We start from the raw sequence: 17,720 nt of genomic DNA, 5'->3' as shown, positions 1-17,720 counted from the left end.
CTCCATTACAGAACTCTGTGTTCTGTATTTTGCTGATTCGCTGCTGGAGTCATTCAGCACCAACCGCTTTCACCATCGTGAGGCACCGAGCTGCCATCTGTTCTCCGTGCTGCGGGATGCATTTCTTCCTCTGGCATTGGTTCTGATGTGTTTTTTTTTTTTTTTTATTGTATTCATTTTTTTCCTTGAGAAAATGCATAAATTGAGTACAATGGTAACTCACAATGACCACATGAATGAATGTTGCTCAAAGTGCTCAAAAGGTGGCTGGCTGGATTTCAAAGAGGGGAGGGCACTTTTTGTGAACAATCAGGAGGATGTTCCATTGAGCTGATCTTAAATAGGATGAACTCATGCTTTTTAAAGCATGCCACTATTACCAACAGAGTTTGGTTATGGGGTACTTTATTAGACAAGCCTAAGCAATGGTTTACAAATAATAATAATAATAATAATAATAATAATAATTTTGGATTCTGGTCATGGATTCCAGTTTCTGGCGGTAAACTTTACTTTATATTTTTCCCTATTTTAACTGTCTTAAAAATTCTATAATATGAATTTAACTGCAGTGAGAACCAGAGAAATTACCTAAAATATCAATACGTTTTTTTTTAAACACAGACCATAATAAAAAAACACTAGAAATTGAATTATGTTACTACAATAACTAGGCTGTTTATACAAAACACCTGCTTTTAAACAATAGAAATGATAATACAAAGTAAAGATCACTTACAATCACACTTTGGCCATCCTGAAGCTTAAATGAAACAGGAGTGAAAATTGTTTTTAAAATGACCTTGCATTGCAGGGAATCATTACATATTTACCAGGTATACACCATCGTTAGCAATTCCATTACAAATTTAACGAAAGTCTGAGTCACTGTTGCGGCACAGAAATGAATGATACAATAAATTCATATTGGGAGAATAAAGAAAAATAAATAGGAAAAATAAGGTTTTACTTTTAGGTCCAGTCATCTGTTTCATATTCAAACATCACACGCCTTAGAGACTGGCACAAAGAATTTCAGTGCACATTTGTTTGAAGAAATCTCAATTAGCACATGTTAAATGCACTGTCGCATTTTATGATGGTTAAATCTGTAAAGCCATCTGACACATACACTTGAGTACATTTAGTAACTGATCAATTAATGTTCATTTCACACTCACACTTTTAAAATAGTAAAACTTCTGGGTAGATTTAATAATGAGGTCCTTAAGACAAGACTTTCTTGGTGTGTGTTTTTTTTTTAATGATTCCATTTTCATTACTTAATTATACAATTAACATAGACAATTCACCCATTAGGGGCCGTTTTAATTTAGTGTATTTAGAATTGTACAAAAAAAATTGAATTGGGATAAAAATGTGACACAGAATCTCAATGCAAACTGAATCGGCATGCAGGTATTGTGATAATACTGTATTAGGTGGTGTCTGGTAAGTCCCATCCCTACTACAATAGGCACGATAGTTTGTGCTATAAATTAATTCTCAGTCACAATACCTGACTCACACAAAAGGCAAGAAATGACAATTTAGACATTTTAGACCATGATGCAGTTATTAAACAAAAATTAACAAACTGAGGACTCCAGTCCTTCTTGAGTCATGGACCCTGGACTCAAGGGGAAATGTGGCTAATATCAGTGCACACTTGCCCTTATGCACCATACCATCAGCATCAAGTCAGCGAATCCAGCTGGGCTTGAATCATCTCTAGCTGAAAAAGAAAAAAGTTGACAGTTTTAAGATAGGTACAATGTTTTTGGCTAGGCTGTCAACTGGAAAACTTAATGGATTTACTCTGACCTTGTTGTAGAATTCCAACAGATCCTGGTGGCTAAATTCCACATGGACCTTTTGTAGATGCTGGAAACGATTGCAGTTGAGTGACGAGCATGAGGGAAATAAAAAGAAACGACAGTGAGAAAGCCAGGCCCAGTGTGATATCTATATAAAAGCCTCTCATGAATTAGGAGCATGCATCTTTCGAGGTGAAGTCATTTTCATCAAATGGTATTTACACTGACCTAGTTTGGTCTGGAAAATGGTCTTGTAATAAAAAGAAAAACAAGCAAACTTGTTCTCAGCCAGACAAATACTAAGGATTTTTATGAGTTTATTAGCGATGGGAAAAAGGTGTAAAGACATTCTAGATACCAGAACAACAACATGTCATGAAAAAGGATGTTAACTTTCTATAATAATGTTACTCTCTCTTGTGTAATCTGGGAAGGCGAGTCATTCTGTACATTTGATGCTCTTTGAACACCATGAATAAAAGCAAACTTGTGTCAAAAAGGAAGGGTTAAACCCACTCTGGAGTTGCAGCACAAAAGAGCCAGGCTACATTTGACAGATCTGGGTTAACAATAACGCACACCCAAATCACAAAGGTGGTCCTCAGAAACTCGGATGATAAGCACTAAAACTAAAAAGCGGGCCCCATTTATCCTTATCCCATTTTGATGACAGTGTGCCAAAGTCTAAAAAGAAAAGAAAAAACACAGATGGCTTCGAGACACCATCTCAGAGGTTTACTTTTAATTTCTAAATGAAACTTTAATGAATAATGTTGATTTTTAAGCTGTTAGAGTATGACATTTCTCATGGCTGAGCAAGTGAGGAATGGCTGACACAAAAAGCCACTTCTCATGAATCATTTGGTTTTGTGAAATGCATTTTTGCTTTCTGTCAAGAAAATTCAGCATTCCCAAAAAGGAGAGGATTTAAAAAAAACATTTTGAGGTGAAACCTTGTTATTAAAAAGTTTTCTATAGTTCACAACCTGTCAGGGTGCAGACAGCTTAATAAAAGCAGCAGGGTGCAAAAAAGGAGCGTAAAATAAAATTGACCTGTAAATAAATAAAAAAACTAATTCACAGGCTTATACTGTACAGTATACAATAATGATAACAATGATGACGTTACACTAGTAATATTTACTTTACTGTAAGATTTTTCAGGAATAAAGGGGGAAAATAGGAAAGGTCTCTTATTACTAGAATCACACATATTGCCATTATATTTACAGTAGCTCAAAGAAATACAAGATTTAAATCATCAGTGTCAAACTCAATTAATGCCTGCGACCGAGCTACATTAACGTAAGCTCATGGCAGACCTAAATAAAAGTCATGATGGTTTTTTAACACAAAAGTACAAGTAGTCTCATAATGATGGTGATCAACTAGTTTTATATTAATGACAAATATTAAGACCGCTTGTTCAGCTTGTTTAGCAGTAAAGAAATTATATTTTCAAAGAACAGAAATATCCTCAGTCTCCCACTGCAGTAAAACTGGAGTCGAAAAGCAAGCAATGTAAAGCTGCACAAAATTTTTATTAAATGAGATATGGTGTGGTCTCCTACAATATATTTTTTTGATACAGCACAAATAAGCTTTGTCTAAACATGTGCCTTAGGTTTCCAGTTTAAATTGATGAAAACATTCAACATTATACACTTTTTATAATGTTAGTGTCTATGTGACTCTTTATTCAAGATTCAAGATTCAAGATTCAAATAATTTTATTAATCCCAGAGGGAAATTGCTTATGCTCGGTTACAGGTGCTCACAGTTGTTAACTAAGAAAGGTAATAAAGAATAAAGGTAATAAATTATAATAATAATAATCTTAAAAAAAAAAAAAAAAAGTTCTTAAAACAGTAAGTACCATAAGAATATGACTCAGGGCCACTTGTAAGTATTGCACAGTAATCTAGTATTGTTTATGTAATATTGTATTATTGTATGTAATCTTGTATTACATATTTTATTGGGAAGTAGTATTGCAGTAATTATATTATTAATATGGTAAGTGATAATGTCCTGTATATTTATAAACAAAAGCTGAGTTTTAAAATGTACATGAGACTTTTGATTGTGCAGAATAACAGAATAGTGTAATGAGAGTAAAAATTACCTTTATTTCTCAATATAATCCCCTGCTACACTAATGCATTTATCAGTTATTACTAGTGCTTTAAAACCAGTAAGGTAGAAACTGGCCCCAGTATAGCAGAGACAAGATTGGACTGCCTGCTTCACACCTGAAACGCTGGCCTCCCAGGAACTGATATAATGCGCCCAAACATACAGATATTTACAGACATACAGACATTGCTTGGAGCGAGGTCAAGACTATATGGGGAGTGTGCATTATTCCAGTGTTTTACAGTGGCTCATCACCGCACTCCGCTTGAAGGCTACTCCATGTCAATATTTTTTATGCCTTCATTCACAAGAAATTTCATCACAAGTCCCGGGTTTGACTTGAACACCCAATGTAATAAATTTGAAATACCTAAGCTAACACTGGTCTCACACTCTGTAGCATGTTGGCAGCTTGAGAAATAAGGAGGGAACTTTTCCTTCTGCTAGTTGTGCTGTCAGTATCACAGCTCTCTGTAGCCACATTTTAGATTCCTGCTCAATTCATTACTAAATATGAATATGAAGAACCCAATCATCATCATGAGATTCAATCAGCATGTGAGGAATGGGTAAACATTAAAGGGAACCTAATATACAAAATTAATTTTTTCATCATTTTTGGACAGAAGCATAGATTTCCATGTGTGTGTGTGTGTGTGTGTGTGTGTGTGTGTGTGTCTCTGTGTGTACAAATATCTAAGAAAAACATATTTCTTTTTTTTTTTTTTTCCATTTTGAACAAACATGCCTTTCAGATTTTTCCATTTAAGCTGATATGGGGGCAAAAGAGATAATTTTGCTCTTCCTCAGGCTCAACCCAGGAGTTGTCATTTTTATTTTGCCTATAACAGACACAACAGAGTATGCAGAAACAGTGGCTATCATTTATTAGCGTTGGAATGTTCTGATGAATATTCTATTTTTATTTCTGTGTGCTGAACATTTCACATTAGCCAATGCTAAAGCCCGAGGGAGGACCTCGTCCAACTGTCTGACTCAATTTCACATCCTGAGGCTATAAGTCTTATTCTTATTTATAGTTACTTTAAATTATGTTTGCTGAGCAAATTTGCTAAACCCATTCATAGTCTGAGGCTAATGATGCTAATGGCAGTGGTAGACGATGTACACAAATCTTGAGTAAATATAGAGATAAACTTGTTACTCCAGTAAAAGTAAAAAGGCCCAATTTAAATTTATACTTAAGTGAAAGTACAAAAGAGCTTGCCTTCAAATGTACTAAATTATTAGAAGTAAAAGTACTTTTTATTATGATTTATTATGATTCTAATGTTACACATTGTTATTTTCATGATTAGACTCTTGATTAATCTACACATTAAGAGGAGTCTAAGGTCACTGCGTACATACTGTATCTCTTAATATAAGATAATTAAATGAGTCTGACACTGATACCACTGAACATTATTATAAGCAGTCAACATGCAGGTAAGTAAGTTCCTGACTGGCTGTGAAATAACAGAATTTGAGAACAAGTAAAACTTTGATAAATATAAATTGATGTTTCATGTGTTTGGTGTGTATTGGAGGCACTGCAAAGGAAAAATGTTTAATGGTTAGGCAAAGGTTAAGATTACAACAAGTACAAACTGTGAAACATTAATCTTAGCTGGTTAAAGTAGAGCTTAACTCCACCAGCCAATTGGTTTTATATCACCAGCTGCATGCAAAACTTACCAAAGAGATTTTATTTCCCTGGATCCAAGTGTTACTATTGAATGTTTATTATGCAACAGTATGATGACGTTCAGCTGAAATTTTGAACACTACAAACTAAGATGAAACAGCTAGCTAGCTAATAAAGATGGATAAAGCTTCAAGTAAATACAAGCTCCAGCCTTTGTTGCTAGTAGTAACACTTTGCTGCTCAAAAGTTTCCAGTGACTTAGCTAACTATTTGGCAAGGCACACGACGTAATCACTGTAATGATGGATTAATTTAAAGCACATACGTACACAATGAAAGAGTTTGCTGCTGCAAGCGAACAGTAGATTACCCATTAAGGAAAATGACCACAAGCACAAAAATGGGCTTATCTCTAAGTGTTTGATCAGATTTAATGGGGAATTACAGAAGCAGGCAGAGAAATCATTTGAAAATAAATGCCTCTTTCCTTCTGTTCCACTTGTGAGGGAAAAAACCCCAACAATCTTTCAAATCAAGTCATGGGTGTTAAAGTGGTGTGATTTTCTTCAGGCATTTTTAGGTGCTCAGGATTGTAAGCTGTTGCATTGATGTTTAATAGCAACAGTCTGTGTTCACTAGGTAGATGAATCTAATAAGGGAAACCAATAGGTCAAAGTAAATCAGCCAAAATAAAGTGCCCCCCTGTAGCCTGACTGGCGTCTTTTAGCTGGAAAATTAACAAACATACTCCGTGGGACATCTGAGACCTAAGGTAACCTTGTTAAACAGACTTAAAATGTTTTGGTCCGACATAGGTTGGCTATCAGTGTTCTAACTTATGAGAATGTTGAAGTGCTTTCATATACATGATTCAAAAGGCATGGGTCAGCCAGCTTCTACTTGAGGCTAATCCGCTAGTATGCTAGCAAAGAAAAACTTTGATTTAAACATTTAACTAGATAAAACCTCTGAAGGAAAAGTAAGAACAGGCAAAAAAATTAAGAAAGAAATCTGAAAAATAAACCAAGCACTTAGATGTAGTGAGACAAAACAAATTTCTTAAACAGCTGTTTTATATTAAGGTACTGCTTATTAAATTGCAGGTGCCTCAGTGGCATAGAAAGTAGCTTTGCTGCCACACAGCTCCTGGGTCCCTGCTTTGATCCTGAGCTCAGGTTACTGTCTGTGTAGAGTTTCTTTACATTCTTTTTCTCGTCTTTAACCTTGTGCAAGTTTCCTCCAGGTTCTGTGGTTTCCTCACACCTCCCAAAAACATACTCATGGATGGATTGGATACTCTAAATTGTTCCTAACTAGGAATGTGTGCATGCCTTGTCATGGGCACTGTGTCCCATTATGGGTTGTATTTCCTCCTCACACACACTTAGTACATTTACATGTACAGTTAAGACACAAATTCAATACTCATGTAAAAGTACAAGTATTTGCCTAAAAATGTACTCCACTACAAGAAAAGATACCACTTCTAATGTTTTACTCAAGCAGACATACCAAGTACGTTCTCTTTAAGTACTTTAGGGACAAAAGTACAAGCACTCCACAAAGAAACAGATTTTCTGATTGAAGTATTTTAAACACAATTGAAGTTGATGCTGTTGATAACATGAATGTGCAAGTCTAGTAGAGATTGGTTGTTAATTAACTGAATTGAGAAGAGCATTGTTAGCCCATTTTATCACTTTGGTACTTGCTACCACTGCTGTTTTTTACAATGCAAGTAGTCTACACAATTAAACATGGACATACTGCATGCATACGTAATACAATAAGGTTAAAGGATGCACCAAATGATTATAAGCTGGTTATAAAAAAACAAAATCGTCATTGACCCGAGTTCACATCTCTTTTGCTTAATATGAGATGCTTATTCGAGAGAGTGTGAAAAGGAGGCAGAGGAATCTGCAGCTTAGCCCAACCCATAGATCAAGAGGGTGGGATTCGTACTTCAGGTAACTGGTTTGGTCCGCTCACCAATCTGTACAGTACTCTCATCCATTCATTTTTGGACACTAGGACTGGTGAGAATTAAACTAGAAATAGAACTAGAATTGGGAGGTTTTGTTCCTGTCATTCCCACATGGGGAGTAGCTTAATCACGGTATAGTGTGAGTGAAAGTGTAAATCCTTATGTTCAGATTACAAAATCAATGTACTTTTGTGTGATTGTCATCAGAAAAGTAAGAAGTCTCTATTTAAATTGGAGTGAGTAAAAGTGCAGGCTTTTCATCAAAAATGTAGGAAATACAGAAAATACTCACGTAAACTACACATACAGTAAAAGAGAAGTTAAACTTTTTACATTCCACTGCTGGTTATGTCGAGCTATTGTTATAGTTTGACTACGCATTTAACTAGATCACGGCCCTTGTCCCATTATACAAGCACAGCAAGAGAATCAATTTATTGATCAAAGTATGTCCCCTATGATAGGTTGTTAGTATTGTTTTCCTAGTATTGTGTTCCCAGTGAAATACAATAATGTCACACACCAAAACAATCGACAAACAAGTTAGTTAGCGATAAACTATGTTCGCATGTTAAGCAGTGAAAACAGACAACTTTACGGGTTTGTACATTTTTTACAGTGTTGTGAAAAAGTTTTCCACCTCCTGATGTTTAATTTTTTTAGATCATCAAACATATTTTAATATTTCACAAAGAAAACCTGAAAAAATACAAAATACAGTATTTAAACAATGATTTAATTTATTAAGGGGGAAAAAAAACTTGCCAAACCTACCTAGCCCTATGTGAAAAAGTAATTGCCCCTAAACCTAATAACTAGTTTTGCCACCCTTGTTGCACCCTGTTTGTGATACAGTGGGCAACGAGTTTTTCACATCGCCCACTCTTTTTTCCAAATTGTTTTAATTTAGCCACATTGGAGGGGTTTCAAGCATGAGCAGCCTGTTTATTGTAATATTAATCAGATTTAGATTCAGACTTTGACGAGACCACTCCAAAACCTTTACATGTATTTATATTTTTTTTTTGAGCTATTCATAGGTGGACTTGCTGGATCACTGTCCTGCTGCATTCGGACAGTCTTCTTTTAGGATTTTCTGGTAGAGCGCAGAATTCATGGTTCATCTATTATGGCAAAATGTCCAGGTCCTGAAGCTGCAAAGCAGCCACAAACCATCACACTACCACCACCATTTGACTGTTGGTATGATGTTCTTTTTATTAACTGCTGCAATGTTGTGGATAATGGCCCTCACCTTAGAAATGTCTTGGTAACCCTTTACAGACTGATACATGTCAATGAATTTATTTCTTATCTGTTTTTGTACTTCTTTAGCTCATGGTGCTTTTTTTTTTTTTTTAAAGATCTTTTAGCATGCTTCAATTGTGTTTCTGGGATAAACTCTGGATCCACTACGGCCCTGAAAGACTTTACGGAATGGATGCAACTGATGCAAATGATGACTGAATGGATTAAATGAAGTGAGTGAATTGTTGAATTGAGTGAATTGTGACTCATGACAATATGCATTAAAATGCGATTATCAGGACAAGATTTTCACACACAAATGGCTTAGTAGTTGCGCTCTTAGCAAAGGAAATAAAAAGACGACAAATTATTTAATAATGCTGATTTAATTTTAACTCAGAGGACTCGCTGTTCTTGACACCTAAAATGATTCATGTTTTATAATTAAAAGCAGTTTGTTTGCAATACAAATGTGCCAGTAAATGATTAATTTAAATGCACACAAGAATGTAATAAATATGCATACTCGTTTCCTAAAAGTGATTGAGTGATAATAGTTGCATAAATAAAGAAATAATTTTATTTGATTTCTTTTTCCTTAAGAATTCAGCAGCATCAGAGTAATGTTCTAACTTTTGTTTTATACCAAATACCATAATAAGTCTAATATTAACCAACGCAAGAAGTCGAGATTTACAGCGTTCTGTCTCAAATTTCGTGAGTCATTGTTGAGTAATAACTCTAACCCTTTTTTTTTTTTTTTTTAAGTTAGTGTTTACATTTTTCTAAATCCTCTTATGTACAGCACCAAAAGCTTGTTTTGTATACCAGTCTTCTAAATTTTCCATATCAATAAATACTTTTGAAAGTAAAAGTCTTCGATTTGAGACGCAGCCAATGACAGTAATTTCCAAAACAGCGGAACAGTTTAAAGCAAGACAAAAAAGTTCAGTGTGTTTCACATCACTGTGCATAAAATCACTAAACAATTTACAGTTCAACTTGGAGACCTAATCAAAGACATGTTTTTGCTCTGACGTGCCATCTATAGTCAGTGAAATTGTGAACAATGTGGCTCGTGCACACAAAGTTATACGTCAAAGACTCCATAAACCAGGCTCCTCTGCTTTGCGTCAGATCACAGCACACCACCATGTCATGGATTATTTTCCCATAACTCCACAACACTTCTGACTATTCTGGTAAATCAGTGAAAGGAATATTTCTTTGATCATACCCCCTTCCACATTATGTAAAATCTCACGTCTGATGTGTTGTTTTTTTTAATATAAAAAATATTAATGTACAGTTTAAAAACAGGCAATGAAAATATCTAATTATGCTCTTTATTTAATCCTAAACTGCCTACTGCCTTGTAAAAGGTGACCCAAAAGTCTGGATCAATAAGCCTTTCTCCTTATATGACATTTTTCTTTCTATTACAGACCTGACGGCTTTGAAACTAACAATAAAAGTCTGAATACGACAGGCTTCTTCACCTAGAGAAGCTAATGAAGAATCTTTTAGCACTGGGTTGTTTGCCAATGGAGCCAAACTTTCAGGACACCTTGTATTTGCAAGAATGGACTGATGTGCACACTAACTAAAATGCAGCGGAGGGAAAAAAAAATCAATAGAGAGAAGCCTCCACATTCTTTGTTATATTTTAAATGGACATATATTGACCATGTGAATCTTCAACTGAAGTGTTGACCAGAACAAAGCTCTCCTCCAAACATCCTTAATTATGGATAAGCCCCCTCCCCAATTCCTAGGTTAACTGGTTGCCATAGCCACCGAGCTCTTGGAAAGGCTTTTTCCGCTGTACCGTGCTGTCTGTCTCCACACAAAATGTCAGTCTTCCTTTGTGCACTCATAGCACTGCTCCGAGGCATACATTATAAAGTTTTGTGTTTGTGTCAGTCATTTTGAGATGGTGGGAGTTTCTCAGGGATAATGGTGAAAACTGGAACGCCATACTGGCTAAAACAACATGTAAACAACTTCTCTCAATTTTTCCATTATGTGCAGGTTTGATTTTTCTCAAATTCTGTCTAAAAATATAAGCAAAGACACGAGTAAATAACTTAATTGAAGCGCATTGCTACAAAATGATAAAAAAAAACTATAAAACATACTTCACTGGTTTAGAGACACGCCACTATCCACTTGTATTCTACATCGTACTGTGTTCTGCATCCTGTCTAGAAGGAATTCCTTTCAAATATTTGTCCATGCAGTCTGATGTTAACAATGAACAAACAGTATTGCCATGCGAGTTCAAACAATAACTTCAGTCCAAAAGATATAAACAAAAAGTTCAACAAACACTACAAGTCCTTATTGTGTGTTGTAAGCCGACGCCAGTGGTGGAGTCACGTCTAACCCAGACAGCGGTCGAAGGGAACAATATTAAATCATCTCTTTGTGTCTTGTCTCAAACCGTAAACATACTGAAGAACCTGATGCCAAAAAGATGGTGGCTGAAGCATCTACAAGACCGGATCGGATGCATAGCAGGCAGCAGGATGCTCTGAGTGACGTTATAGCAACCCTGCATGCACGCAGTGTGAAAGAACTGGGAGCATAAACAGGAATCGGGTGGGTGGTGCATCTTTCTTTCCTGTTGATTTTATACAGACACCCCCCTTCAGCATCCCCACCCCCAACTTCAATCCTATTTTGTTCACTAAAAAATCATTTATTTTCAAAAAGAAAGTGCATGCTGTTGAAAATCAAGCTCAGTTGTTGCTCACGCAGCAGGAGCATTTTTAAGTCAACAGAGCCCAGATGTGATATAAAAAAAATATCCAATAGATGATGCAGCAGCAGCAGTGACTGAGATTCCCTCTGTTTTTCACACTTCGTCCTCTGTTACTGAAGCACCCTAGAGGCAGCAAGTGTGGATTTGTGTTTCATTTTTTTCAGCACTCAAACAGAAAGAAAGTATAGAGAAAATATCAAGGAGGCACCCATATATGATGGCACACAGATTGGCATTTATGGAAAGTAAGATGGAGTCAGGCCCCAGGATGAATTACATGATCCAATTTAGGTGAAAAACGGTGCATGTCGACATGCACGGCCAGAGGCTCGGGTCGGCAAAGACAGCAAACAAAATGGCAAACTTAATTGCAAAAAGCATAGAGAAATACGAAAGACTACACAACACACAGGCATGATTCATGGCGGACCATTTTCATTTCAATAATGCATCCGCTTATGGCCCTCTCTAGGATTTGTTATCTTATAAATCAGGTCTCCTCATGTTTAGGAGCATTGACAAGTTCTCTTTTATAATTAGATTTCCTCATTTCCCTTAAAGGTTTATATCCCATATGAGTCTAATGAACACAGAATGAAAAGTGCAAGTTTATATACATGCACACAAAGCAAACGGCGTTCACTGACGTTTACACAAATAAGAAAGCAACGAGTAAACCAATCCCATGCCGTAACTTTTGATTTGTTTAATAAAGATGAGGTCACCAAGGACATTTTTCTCCATCATTACAATAAACCACATCCTCTGTTGTGGCTTCGAATGGGTGGAGCTGGGACCAGAGCAGTGCACATCCGACTCATGACCCACACAGTATGCACTACCCACACTACAAAACAGCAACTCCAGAACGTCATATTAGTCTGAGCTCGAAGCCTTTGGGGCATTAGTCTGGGCATTTTCTTTTTGTTTGGGTTCAACAAGAAAAGAAAAAAATGCCTCATTGTTCCAGTGAAAGCCTGGTTCGGCCCAAAGCTGGCCGAATTCATGCAAGCCCGGGGGGGGATTTTCACATGGTTTTCACACTGCCATTTAGTACAGTACACAGCCAGAGTGCAGCAACACTGCCGAACAAAGGCTGGGATTGTCCCCCAGCGGCCCGATGCTCAAAGACACAATGACTGAGCTGGATGTACAGAGCGCTCTTTCAGCACTCATCACATCGCTAATCGTGGGTAGGCCTCACCTTCCCTTTTTCTTAGCGTGGAAAAATGAGGAATGGTAACAGTTCTGAATAAAATAGAGAGAGGCTTCTTTTCTGGCATGAATGGTACGAAGCAAGAAAGACCTTAGGATAACATGACAATGACGAAGGGCAGAATCAATATTCTGTTTTCCTTATTTTCACAATGAGAGTTAAAGTTTCTTGTGAAAAAGTAATTTGCGATAATATTTATATACTTTAAACTGTTTAATATGAACATACCTGTATTATTTATATTGTTTGATTTCCTGAGTTGAGTTTTAAAATTATAGATCTAGGAGAATTCTGTAATATGAATCTGCACTGGACTGAACATATAGTTAAATGTTTCGCGGTTTCTTAAACTGATTGGATTTCAAAAACAGTCAAGGAGTCCTGAGATTTTGTTCTGTACATCCTGCTTTAACAGAGACCATAAACTTAAACCATATGCATTCAAGCGTAGTTTTTTTTGCATTCCTATAGCGTGGAACTTTTGCTAAATCCCTACCCAGCTCTTCTATAAGCCTGTGTGGTCAGCACTCGTTCTCAAGTGTTTGCTCATCCAGGCAATTGCTGTTCCACCACATCAAAACCAGGCCAAGCAAGAGACGCAACAGTCTCAGGCTGCTTTTCATTAGCTGTGTACTCGGCTGCAATTACCCAGCATCGTGGCATTTTAAACAGGGCCTTAAGGAGGTTCAGTGCCATGTCACGTTCAGGAGGATGGAGTAAATCTCAAACCAGAAAACTGGCCAGAGGCCTTCCCACAATTTACACACCAAAGGTTTATGAAAGACATACAGCCTGATCATATCTGCTGAGTTTAATTTGTGAACAGTCTCCAATATACCCCTAAAGCAAAGAAAGATGGGCATAAATGAGGCACAAATTAAAGCACTTGGTAATGGAGTTTTTAAATAATTTTATTAATTATCAATAGACTACTGTGCCCAGTGCAAGTTCCACATAGGGTTTTGTTTGTAGAAATATTAGCTGTGCAAAGCTGCAGTATACAGTAATAAAGCAATTAAAGTCTCTATAAAATAGCTTAAGAGCTGTGATTTGATTCTATAGGTTGATGTTTTTCATATTGAATAGAAAGTCTGAATGACATTATAATGAAGTTGCCTAACTGATTTACTGTACAGGTGATTTTGTACAGGAGTTTAAACATGTGGACAAGTGCTTATTGACCTAGTTTAAAATATATTTTTTTTAAAATCACAAATTCCACCCTCTATCTTTTTAACAAGTTAACATATGCCCTTAATGTGTCTGTTAATGCTCCAGCTGAAATGACCTTCAGATAATTAATTATTTATATCTCAAACTCCCTATTTCACTTCTGCCATAAATGCACAGTTTCCGTGATTACGTAAATAAACTACTTCAGAGCCCTACCCCACCAGAGAAAAGCTGAGCTAAGCAATAAGATAGGAAATGGTTTCCCTTATATAAGGTCACATTAGGAATAAAACTAATTGTCTTGTTTTAGCCGCTGCCACAAAAAACAAACAAACCCGGAAATGTGTTTGTTTGTACAGATACACACATGCACACACATACACATACATACACACATACATAGATATACACACACACTGTACATACAACGACATACTATACATACACACATACACACACAAAGGAGATCCATCTGAATCTCTAAAAATGTATTTAAAATAAAAATGTGCATAATACAATACTGTAGGTCTCTTAGAATAATTAATCTCAAACCATTTTCTCTCAACCAGCTAACAAGGTTCATAAATAAAATAATTGTTATTTTAGATGTCTACCACTTTATATTGCAATTGGAATTAAATATAGACCTCCAGCCTTAATTTCAGGATATTTACAAGCAAACCAGGTGAAAGGTGTAATAAAAGTAGAGCATTTTATATGTGGTGCACACTATTTATGGGATCAAAGTAACTGACCAACTGGCTGCTCAGCAGTTCCGTGGTCAGGTGTGTGCTATTCCCTCATTACTTCACTAAGCAGATAAAAGCAGTTAAAATGTCTAAAACAGATTTAATTTGAAATCTTTCGCTGTTAATTTTTAATATGAAGCAAACAAGTTGTCACCGCCAGTGAAGCAAGCCAACATTAGGCCGAAAAATCGATACAGTAGGCGTGGCCAAATCAATCACCTGTATTTATTTTTTTTTCCTTTTTAAGAGATTATACCATCAGCAATGGCCAAGCGCAATGTGTGTTCTGCAATGGCCGAAGCATAACCATGGACGAAACACAGCATCTGGCAGATCATGATGTCTATGGGTTCCTGTCCTCAAGCAGTCAGTGAACGTAAAGATCCCTTTTTATTTCCTTAAAAGGGCAACACATAAAACATTGTTCATTAAAATAAAAGCTGAATCTCCAAAACAGATTTGTATTTTTTCTTTTTAGACAAACCATCATACTGGTATCCATAGTAATGAAATTTTGACATAATTGGGATTATATTTTAACTAGAAAAATCCAAACCCTGTAATATAACTAGGCACACACCCAGGCAAACGCCTACGCTATGACAAATTCTGTTGCGTGTTTCCCTCTGTAGTTATAGAAATTAACACACACAGACTTCCACCCTACTTTGCCCATTGAGGCACTTTATTTCCTCACATATCCAAAGATATCTTGCAGTGCCCTACTTCCCCAAGTTCACTCTGTGATTGGTTCTTTCCTATAACTCATTAGCGTTTGTTTACAATCTAAGGGTGGCCTCGGAGGACAACGAACCTTGTTTGAGATGCTTCAAATTATGTAAAGTCGTTCTTCTCTCCCATCTCGTGATGCGACTTATTTCCATACCACAGCTCTCACTACGGATAATCCGCCCTCATTAAGCCGTGCACTCAGGAGGAGATTAACAAATCATTAGCATATAGGAGGGCTCAAGCCTAATTATTTGTGAGGCCAATTCACAACGAAGTACTGCTAAAATGCAGGGTCTGCTGTGGTGGAGAGGGATGGGTATTTGAGTTTTTAAGCACATAGTTGCCCTGATTTCATGTTTAATTAAGCTAAACTCTTTCAGTTGTCCTGCTTTTTAGGTCAGTATAAAAACACAGCACAGGGGTGAGAAATGAGTGAACTACCTCTGTTAGGGAAAATGCATCTGATAACCGCTCTTGGAGAACACCTTTTTGCAGTCAGTAACCTCCAACATCTTGTGACTGCTATAATCTCCAAGTCATATTGAATATGAAAAAAAGTTTTAACATTTTGAACACCAGTGCATTACTTTAATCCAATAAGTGCACCGCTTATGTGATTTACAGAAATTACAGAAAGTATGCATACTTTCAGGTCACAGACTGAATCCAGATCAGTTTATTTAAAAGTAGGTCAGCTGGATGTCTTATAGAATGCTCACAAAAACTGTAAATAATTTAGTGTTGCTTGTCGCATGGCAGAATTTAAACATGTCTGCAGTGTGCATTAAATCCAGCTGCTGACTGACTGAACACATCAGCCTGGCATGAATTATAGAGTCCAATGATCCAGTGCTGCACCAGCAATCAACCATAGAACACTTGTCAGCTTGCCAACTGCAAGCACTACTCTTTTTTTTGTAGCTAGCTTATTTATTTAATGTGTGAAGAGCCTTAGGCACAAGACGGATGTGTGACATCAAACCAGAACTTGAAGCTTGAAGTAAAGACTCAAAATATGAGTAGAGGAAGCAGGCACCCCCAAAATAAGGTGATTTTCCCCAAACAAAACTGTGACTAAATGGATTGCAAACCTTGTCTTGTAACGCTCCGAGGACGCCTGGTCTAGGTAATTACTGGGAGTAAAGGATTTCTTAAAATCCAGTATATCTTTCATTTTCCCCTACATCAGAAGGTTTTTTTAAGGGTTTGAGGGCTTGGCATCTTATCACCCGTATTCACCATTTCTCTGCTATTCAGAGTTGACAAGCCCTGTCAAATTACTGCCCAACTCATGTCAACTCCGTTGTGATGGTGTGCAAGAAGAAGTATATTTTCTCCATAAATAGCACGTCTGACAACAACACAACTCCAGAGAGTGAAATGTACTTGAAATGGCTTGAGGGAAGTCACTGAGGACAAATGACAGACTGCCACTCAATCACTTGATCTAGATATCTTTTTCCATTATAGCATAATAGGAATAATAATAATAATAATAACAACAAAGGGGCTAAAATCTAAGTTTAAAACAATGCATATATATTAAATTCTCTGACAGATAAAGCATACAGGCAATTAAGTTGTGTAGCTTTTGGACTGGATAAAAATAAGTGATAAATCAGTCAACAAGTTAATTCTGGTCAACTTGATGTTTTGGTTGATTAGCGATCGAAGAATGTCTAATTTCCTATAACAGCACTGAGCTTGTTTGTGTTTGGCAAGTCAAATTCCACTTTCTAGTTCAAAACTACTAATACACTAGTGTTCATGAACATCATCAGAGGACATGATAAATTAGCATATAAAAGCTTGTCAGATTTTTACAGATCATTTGGTGGACTACATGGACTTGCATATTTCACTAATAATGGTTATTATGGGTTTTTTATTAGCCATGTAAACACTTTCTCTCTCTTGTGAATAAATACATTCTCTCTGTCCATGTTTGCCCCACGGGAAAGTAATGTGAAGACATTATGTGATGCGTCTCCAAAAAGTAAATTTCGCTTCCATTACCAATCAGTAAACTCCATGCAAACAATTCTCTTACTTGTATTTACTTTCATCCACTGAGTCTCTAGCTGACAAAGGGGCACTGATTGAAACCCTATATCACCCATAGTAAAGCATCTTCCAATCACAGATCAGACTGGATTCTTGTAACCAATCATTTACAAAAGGCAGGATTTATCAGAAAAGATGGGACGGCTAATCTAACCTCAAAGGTGGAGAAAATACTTTCTTGTTGAT

At 36.5% G+C, this 17,720-nt stretch overlaps 1 protein-coding gene across 1 annotated transcript in view; it reads right to left on the bottom strand.

The window, feature by feature from the left end:
* Positions 1-786: 786 nt before the first annotated feature.
* The window catches only part of commd10 (COMM domain containing 10), a 46,215-nt gene continuing 29,281 nt past the window's right edge, over positions 787-17,720 (bottom strand). Inside the window, exons 6-7 of the mRNA XM_053504957.1 lie at positions 1,825-1,884; positions 787-1,735 (exon numbers count right to left, since the gene is read on the bottom strand). Coding sequence (XP_053360932.1) covers positions 1,697-1,735; positions 1,825-1,884 — 99 coding nt within the window. The 3' untranslated portion in view covers positions 787-1,696. The remainder of the gene's footprint in view (positions 1,736-1,824; positions 1,885-17,720) is intronic.

This window comes from Clarias gariepinus, chromosome 9 (assembly GCF_024256425.1).
Source record: "Clarias gariepinus isolate MV-2021 ecotype Netherlands chromosome 9, CGAR_prim_01v2, whole genome shotgun sequence".
NCBI lineage: Eukaryota > Metazoa > Chordata > Actinopteri > Siluriformes > Clariidae > Clarias > Clarias gariepinus.
Note: the sequence above shows the minus strand (reverse complement) of the source record. Positions and strands in the feature narration are given on the sequence as shown.